Genomic DNA, 9,157 nt, shown 5'->3' on the forward strand with positions numbered 1-9,157 from the left:
CACACACACACACACACACACACGCACACACACACACACACACAGCACTTCAGCCAGCGAGGTAAAAAAAATAAAAAAATCAGTTTAGCTAGCTGCCAGAACAACATGGTTGGAGATAATGTACATCATCAGCCTGAGTATTGGGGCAGTGAGCTTTGTCTTTATCCCTGGTGTCACAAAGCGCAATTACAGTTATATAAATAAAGCACTATGATGGTCTCAAATTAACATTTACTGTAATGTTTTGTATTGAAAATGAGTTTTGCTTCATCAATACTCAGGCTTTTGACGGTAGTTCTGCCTTTTATTGTTTGCTGGTTTAACCCAGCAAACCAGGAAGATATACCTCTCCTGAACCCCAAGCGGACCCAATGTCAAGCCCAGAACCAGAGGCAAAGCTGGATTCAGACCTGAACCCAGAACTGAAACCAGAGCCGAGGTCAGAGGACAACTCGGAGCTCAAGCCTGAACCATCCGGCCCAGAACCACTAAACCATTCCTCAAACATCTGAAACAGAGCGGAAAGGAGGACGATGGTGGCAGGAATGGAACAAAAGGTGGAGAAGAGGAGGATAGAGGAGGAGAAATGGAGGGTGAGAATCATTACAGAGGGGTGATGGTACTAGAAGGAGGATAAAGGACAGACATGTAAATATTGATCACTACAATATGATTAAAGAAGACACACAAACTGAAGGTGATTTTGGATTGGAAATAGAAGGGAAGGTAGAGAACAAGAAAGACAGACAATATACAATGACAATACAGTAACACAGCTAGTAAAACATTAAGGTAAAGACAGTATTTGCAAAATAATAATGTAATTGATAAGGTAGCAAATCTCACAAGGCATGCTACCACATATACATATTTTACAGTATTCAAATTTTTTGATGCAAAATGGAACTCAAACAGTGTGACTAGTGAAACTTGACAACTGATGCTCAAAACCAGTCACTTTAAGTTTTAGCTTCACAATTTTCATTTTATGCCAAATTCAAGAGTGCACAGGCCTTTTGAAAGCAAATGCAATTTTGCAGGATGAAGACATGGATAGTCAATACTGCTCCCAATATATACATCTATTTAATTTGACCATTGCCATACTGACAATGTTTGATTAAGTATTCAGTGACTGCCATCCAACATTATTTTTGTTGAGATGGATCATTTTTTGCAACAGCATTTCAAACATGACTTCTTTTTAAAACGGTGTACTTATACATAGATTATATAGATTAATTAAATGTGTGTCTTTAGGTCCTAAACGTGGCCTCTGCCTATCTCTACATGAATAATTAATTCATATAATAATACTTCTGTATTGTTATGTGGCAAATTATTTGCAATGAAAATAAATAAACAGGTCTGTAGGTTTTATGTGCGGATGGATGTCCTAAGAGGCAAGTGAGTGAGACGTCTGATCTAAAGTGTTTTCTCTACTGTGTTTATTACCCTTAATAAATATTCCTAAATTATTTAATTATTTTTTCATCTGCAAAACAGGTGAAAAAAAGTTTTTTTGTAATATTCATTTCAGCCCAAAGAGGCTGAACAGCACCACTCTAAACATCAGGTAACCTACATATATTGTGTGATGACAAGTTATGTAACATTACTGTCATGTCTTTATTCTGGCTGGAAATGTATTTAAATCTTTAGTGAGCAGTGTTGGGAAAGTTACTTCCAAAATGTAATACATTGGATATTACAAGTTACTGTCATTGGAGAGTAATTAGTTATATTACAATATTACTGTGTCTGAATTGTAATGTGTTACACTACTTTTGCATTACTTTTGAGTTACTTTCACCAAAACAACAGCAAGAAATTTGACCTGGCAGCTGCCGTGTGAATTTCATCACCGGACTAATAAAGTCTTTTCTTTATCCACTTTAATACATCTTAGATTATTCATAATATTTTGAATAATTAATATGAATATGCAAAGTAACTAAAGCTATAAAAATAGATTAGTAAAATGTACAATAGGCAGGAAGGAGAAAATGAAAATACTCAATTAAAACTACCTCACAGTTGTAATGAAGTACGGCTTTGTTGTAAAATGTTTGTTTAAAGCACTTGAATAGGAACTTCATGTTGTTTAGTTTAAAACTAAGGTTGTGTAAAAGAAATGGTCAATTATGATGTGATTAAAACTCACTATTTACATTACTTGATTTCCAGCTGATATGTGAAAAGGTACTTTTTTTTTTAATCCTCCGTGTCCTCCTTGGCCACTAATTATAAATTCACCTGCCAAAAACATTTTTCCCAACTATTTCACAGATGATGAAAAAAAGATAACTTGTCTCTCGGGCCTTCAGTGCCTACGTTTGTTCATAACTAAATTTAACTGAAAGTTGAATAGTGTGTCTTTTATATGCCTTTTATCCCGATAACTTACTGGTATTCCAGGACTGCCTGGGAGCCCGTCTCTGCCAGGTATACCGGGTGGTCCAGCGAGCCCTGAAGAGAGGCCTTCAGCTGTGTCAGATGATGACAGGTTTCCAGTACCACCAGCACCAGGACGTCCTGGAGGCCCTGGAGGCCCTGGTGGACCAGGAAGACCCTGATGAAAAAATAATTCCTATTATTTCCACTGTGCAGATTAAACTCTGAGACCGTCTTGTCTATCTCTGCTCCCTTTTTCTTACCCTGATGAATTCAGTGTCGCTGTCCAGGTCTTCAAACCCAGAACCTAGGGCATCTGCTCCATACTATCACACAGATAAACACACAGTCTAACACATACAGTACATACTGAGGTTGCCAACCAGGCTTGACCTTCATCTACTGGACATTTACTTCATGCTTACTTCATCATGTGTAGAGCAAAAAGACAGCGAAAGCATAAACCGTGATACTCACCGGTACACTGCGGGATCTGGGGGGTCCAGGAGGCCCAGGAAGGCCGGGAGGGCCTGGTGCACCAACTCCTGCTTCTCCCTGTAGAGAGGGAAGGGAAGAGGAAAGAGGATAGGATGAACAGATCTGTCTTTTACAGTACATTTGGTGCAATACAATGAAAAGGGATTTTGAATTATGACTCGTAATAAGTTATTAATTGCAACTTGTGTGCTGTGGCAACACCTTCTCTCCTTTAGCTCCAGCTTCTCCACCCAAACCTGGAAATCCCTGAGATCCTCTCTGACCCTGGATGTAAAAACACAGATGAGGTATTACATGTGATATAAATCATAGTAAAGAAGACAGAAGACGACTTAACAAACTTACTGGATCTCCTTTATCCCCCTTGATTCCCTGTGAAGACAGAGAAGGATTTAGGATCAGTGTTAAATCTTATGAACTCAATTCTATAAAACAGTGGCAACACACACACACACACACACACACACACACACACTCTTGTTAGTGTACACACCGGCTGTCCATCTTTCCCTGGTAGTCCTGGGGATCCAGGGATTCCTGGTGGTCCTTGTGTGCCTCTTGGTCCAGTCTGAGCTTTCCCAGGTAGGGGGGTGGGGCCTTGATGACCAGGTGGGCCAGGTGGACCTCTAGGTCCAGGATCTCCACGCTCTCCTTTTAACCCATGCCTTACATGACCCTGGAAATTTAAATTACAAAGAAGTTTGGTGTGTAAAACACACACACTGTAATAGAAAGATGCTGTTGTGCAGAATATTTCCAATGTGTCGTAATGTGTGACAGCAAAATGAGAAAGAGAGGCAAGAAAGTCCCCGTCTGAACTTACATCTCCTGATCTCTCCCCTGGCTCCTCTGTCCGGTGTGGCCCTGTACACAGCACATGACATCATCAACCAGTTTGACCAATCATATCCTCATGGGATGACACCGCCCATAACTGTAACCGGCCACTTGTTGAGCATGACACAGACATTTTTACCGTAACAGTAAGGTGACAATAAAAGACCCACACTAAAAAATGTAGACAGTATAATGCTTTAAGTGTTTGCTGTTGCAGTCTACATTATATTCATTACCCAGTATTATCTATATATTTATATACATGCTTTTTGGCTACATCTGTTGCTGCTTTAACAAATTCCCTAATCTGGTCCTATCAGAATATAATTACATCTCTAGGATCCTGTTCTCTATTTAACTAGTGCACAGTAGATTCAGTAAAGAAGGATGCTCTCTTTTCCAGGCATCACTCACACATTCACAACCATTCACACCTGTAACCATACGACAATGATCATTTTTTGGGCACTTTTGGACTTTGTTTTGACAGGACAGCTAAAGACATAACAGGAAAGAGAGAGGGGGAAGGACATGCAGCAAAGGGCCGCAAGTCGGAGTCGTGCCTGCTGCGTTGAGGAAAAAACCTCCAAATATGGGCACCTGCTCTACCAGCTGAGCTAACTGGGCACCCAGGACGCTGATCTTTAAGTAGCATTTCTGGAGCTGTAATGTGCCTTCCTGAGAAAAGGCAAAGAAGAACTAACTCTTTCATTTCTCCAACCCACGTATTTAATGCTAGTTTTGGTATCAAAAGCCTGCTTTTCTAAGCATTAGGCCACCACTGCCCCTGTCTAATGAAAACATCAGCGCATCTACCTTTAAAATTATTCTCTGCATTGATGTTGATCAGGAAGTACAACATCCTAACAGCCAAGAAACTGTAAGTACAGTACAGCGTGTTTCCTATACATACTAAACATAGTCACAAGGCACTTTAACGACATGAATACTGTGCACTGAGGTTAACTCTGACCTCTCATCAGCATCTCTTCACTGGCCTCAGTTGGGGACTGGCGACCGGAGTACTCATCAAGCTCCAGCTCTGGCACCTCAGTGGGCGGAGCTCTGACTGGAACACTGTCCTCCTCCTCCTCAGAGAAATCAAGAAGACGAGCAGGTCAATAGGTCACCCAAATTAAATTGATTCTTCCCGTGAGAAGCACGATTTTGCTTGGCAGATACTGTATATGGGCTCATGAACAAGCATCAATTATGGACTAACTCTTTCATTTCGCCAACCGAGACAAGAAAGCATCAACCAGGACTTTAATATCTAACAGTTATTCAGCTTCTAAAGGACAGTTTCCTTTGAAGCTTCAAAGTCAATGTTGAATATGGGATGTTTAGGGTCAGACTGACTTCCTGGTTTTGGGAGAATGAAAGTTGGTATCGGAACGGAGAATAAACACACACACACACACACACACACACACAGAGGAATGCTGTTTTAGGGTTCTGATGATAAGAAAGTGGGTGTGCATCATACAAAGCAGAGGACACAACTAGTTTACACAAGCACGCACGCACGCACGCACGCACGCATGCACGCACGCACACATTTAGAGCCCTTCCTGATGACTTTGGGTGCCTTTTAGTAAATTTTTCTTTTTTCAGACCTTGTCACCCAAACTTCCAAAAGGCATGACATATATGCCAAAGGCATATAATAATAATAATAATAATAATAATAATAATAATAATAATGATGCAGCCAAACAAAACATGATGCCACCTGTAAGCGCCTTTCAACAGATATCCTTTCATCCTTACTTGCTCCCAGCACTTCATCTAGCCAACATACCTGTGCTGTGTCATGTTTTTTCTCATGTGTGTTCTTCATCATTTCCTCCTCTGTCTCTCTGTCATCCAAAGCATCATCTCCACTGGTGTAGCCTGAGGCCTTTATCAAACAACGTGTTGGTTTGGGAAAACAAGGTTATAAAGAAAAATTATGTCAACCAATGATTATGCAGTCTATCATGTTTTGCCAGTTAGATATTGCTACAAACAATAGAACAAATAAAAGAAAGTAGTAGAGGAAATAAAATGAGAGGAGGAAAGGATATTCAATTGAAAACCTTCAGTTTTAGATTTTCTCTTCAGAGAATGCTTGCCAAGGTGTTAAGTTTAATGAAAAATCCCTTTTATATATATATATATGTATATATTAATTATATAACTGACTGATTTAATCATTCAGTTAGGTAAGAGGACCAACCCATGGTAACTTGGTGTTTTGGTTTAGTAAAATCCTTTTACAGCTAGGGGGTACTATTAATTCATGTGTATGATTTTGGAAAGAATTGTAAACTATCATATGATAAATAATAAAAGAAACTCCTGTGTTTTAAATAGTTCTAAATTGTGAGTTCCTTTGTCTTAACAACATCTACTATGTTTATGCGTGTATCTCACATAAGGATCATCGTCTTCACACTGCTCCTCAGCTGCTCTGGGATCATCTTTAATCACCAACTGCTGAATGGATCCCTGAAGAGAGAGAGAGAGAGAGAGAGAGAGAGAGAGAGAGAGAGAGAATGAGGACAACATTCTTTAAATCATCTAAACCTTGGTTATGCAGGTTTACTCTTATATATATATATATATATATATATATATATATATATATATATATATATATATATATATAATATGAACTCATTGCACTCATAAAAGATAAAATACAAGCTGTATTCTAATAAAGTTGGGTTAAAGCAACCCAAGGTAGCGCATTCACTGTGACTATCATCTTATTTTCTACAGCAAGTATCCGCGTGATTAAATAAAGTGTTAATCTTGGTGTGCATAGTGAATGAGTTATGTGTGTGCACATGTCATTGTCAAATGTATTTATGTAGCACAATAAAACAACTGTGGTTGACAAATGTGCTGAACAAGGTAAAATGTCAAATACTAAAATTTGCAAATAAAATACTTTGTTACAAATACAGTCAGTTACACACTTAAATAAGCCAACATTTTGAAAAAGAAAATCTTTTGGGGTGGATGTTTCATTTAAAGGCCTCATCGTCATAACTAACTAACCAAATTCTCTAGATTCAGCGTAAATACAAGTGCATTTCGAAGCAATAGTATTGTCTAAGAAAGTAAAAAAAAAAAAAAGAAACAATCACAGGGGTCCTCAAACTGAGGAATGTGCCCCTTGCCAAGTCTTTGTTGCCAACCTGACACTTTAAATTCAACTTGTTTTATTAGTAGTTGGTAGTGTTGCAGCCTCTTTCTCGCCCTCTCTTTGAACAGAGACACACTACACACACAATGAAATACAGACCACTTGATGATATCCCCATAGAGACAGGATTTCCAAAGACGCACACACACATGCACACACAGACACATGCACAACACTCAAACTCACAGCATGGTGGTAGTCATGCAGGTTTTTATAGTTTGATGGGAACATGGAGAGAGATGCCAGTTCACAGCACTCATGCAAATACATGCTGATTACAAAGGGTCCCATGCCATGACTGCTCTTCTTTGAAAAACAAGACAACAAACCAGACACACACACACACACCACACACACACACACACACACAAACACACACACACACACACACACACACACACACACACATACACAATGTGACCCAGATATTTCCGACTGAATATGACTGATGCTGAGCATGGACATATTCTGTCGTCATGCTTCAGATAACCCGTTCAGAAAGTCAGGAACACTGAACAAAGCAGAATAAAGTGGGAATGGCCGTGTCCACTCGCCATGGCAACAAGGGACTGGCAGCTCGTATTTATCTTTTGTGAGTGCAATGAGTTCAAAATGGACTGACAGCGGTTCCAGTGACAATGTCATTTAGCGCTGCAAAGATTAGTTGTCAACTATTAAATTAATTAGAAACTACTGTGAAAATCCCTCTCAGTAATTTTTTTTAAGAAAGAAGTTAAAATCTCTGATTCCAGCTTCTTAAATGTAATTGTTTCTTTCTAGTTCTATTTCGTTCTTTCTTTACTCCACTGTGACAGTAAACTGAACATCTTTGAGTTGTGGACAAAAGACAAGATTTGAGGACGTCATGGGCTTTGGGAGACACTGATCGATATGTCTTTAAGAATATACAGTATGCTGTCATTCCTATTGAATGGGAGGGAATTTAAAACTTACTACACCATCACAGTTGACATGGCAGCAGAATCAAAGGCCTGAGTAAAGCCCTTGATCTGACCACAACTAAGCCTTGTTGATTTCTCTGACTTCCTCCTCTGCCTTCAGCTCACTCCTGCATCCTCTCCTCCCATCCACATCTCACCCCTCTCCCTTCCTTCTCCACCCTCTCTATTCTTTCCTCCCTTCTTACTTCCTCTCTCTCTCTCTCTCTGATCTTAATAGTTCTATCCAGTTAAAATCTGTAACACAGCCAGCTCAGGAAGTAGTACCAGAGGTGGTCATGGCCTTTTGACCCTGTTTATACCCGTCTGCCTCCTGATGCAGACTGTGTTGGGTATTGATTATAGCCTTGAAAAAGGCATCAAATTAGGTGGTAGTAGTAGGTGGTTGTTCTTTCAAGATTTATTTTCAAATTTTAAATTATTTGACATAATGAGTTTCTCAGTAAATATGAGCTAAAAATAGTACATTAGTCGCAGAACCATGCTTCATTTGACATTTACGTTGACATTTGAGGTGTTTTGTGGATCTGGAGAAGGCCTATGACCGGCTCCCCTGGAAGATACTGTAGGAGGTGCTGCGGAAGTATAGGGTAAGGGGGTCCCTTCTCAGGGCCATCCAATCTCTATTTGACCAAAGCGAGAGCTGTATCCGGGTTCTCGGCAGTAAGTCAGACTGGTTTCAGGGTCGGCCTCCACCAGGGCTGCGCTTTGTCAGTCCAGTCCTGTGTGTAATATTTATGGACAGGATATCAAGGCGTAGTTGGGGTGGGGAGGGGATGCAGTTTGGTGGGCTGGGGATCTCATCGCTATTCTTTGCAGATGATTTGGTCCTGATGGCATCATCGGCCTGCAACTTTCGGCACTCAATGGATTGTTTTGCAGCCGAGTGTGAAGCGGCTGGTATGAGGATCAGGGGTCTTGTTTGCGAGTGAGGGGACAATGGAGCAGGAGATTGGTCGGAGAATAGGCGTAGCGGGTGCGATATTACATTTAATTTACATGCTGTATTACATTCAATGAAAAGAAAGCTGAGCCAGAAGGCAAAGCTCTCAATCTACCAGTCAGTATTCTTTCCTAACCTCACCTATGGTCATGAAGGCTGGGTCATGACCAAAAGCTGGCGTCTCCCTTAGAGATAGGGTGAGAAGCTCAGTCATTCGTGGGGAACTCGTTGAGAAGAGCCAGTTGAGGTGGTTTGGGTATCTGGTAAGGATGCCTTGTGGGCGCTTCATTAGTGAGGTGTTCCAGGCACGTCCAGCTGGGAGGAGGCCTCGGG

At 40.4% G+C, this 9,157-nt stretch overlaps 1 protein-coding gene across 5 annotated transcripts in view; it reads right to left on the reverse strand.

Annotated features, from left to right (window-relative positions):
• Positions 1–9,157, reverse strand: part of LOC116700245 (collagen alpha-1(XV) chain) — a 60,007-nt gene that overhangs the window by 24,654 nt on the left and 26,196 nt on the right. For 3 of the 5 annotated variants that reach the window (XM_032533279.1, XM_032533275.1, XM_032533278.1), the window contains 10 exons: positions 6,145–6,219; positions 5,531–5,629; positions 4,703–4,820; positions 3,716–3,756; positions 3,386–3,568; positions 3,238–3,264; positions 3,094–3,156; positions 2,872–2,949; positions 2,658–2,720; positions 2,408–2,572 (listed from right to left, as the gene is read on the reverse strand). In XM_032533279.1, the coding sequence (XP_032389170.1) occupies positions 2,408–2,572; positions 2,658–2,720; positions 2,872–2,949; positions 3,094–3,156; positions 3,238–3,264; positions 3,386–3,568; positions 3,716–3,756; positions 4,703–4,820; positions 5,531–5,629; positions 6,145–6,219 (912 nt within the window). The remainder of the gene's footprint in view (positions 1–2,407; positions 2,573–2,657; positions 2,721–2,871; positions 2,950–3,093; positions 3,157–3,237; positions 3,265–3,385; positions 3,569–3,715; positions 3,757–4,702; positions 4,821–5,530; positions 5,630–6,144; positions 6,220–9,157) is intronic. The other 2 variants (XM_032533277.1, XM_032533276.1) reach the window with 2 other exon arrangements.

The sequence above is a fragment of the Etheostoma spectabile genome, chromosome 13 (genome assembly GCF_008692095.1).
Source record: "Etheostoma spectabile isolate EspeVRDwgs_2016 chromosome 13, UIUC_Espe_1.0, whole genome shotgun sequence".
NCBI classification, from domain to species: domain Eukaryota; kingdom Metazoa; phylum Chordata; class Actinopteri; order Perciformes; family Percidae; genus Etheostoma; species Etheostoma spectabile.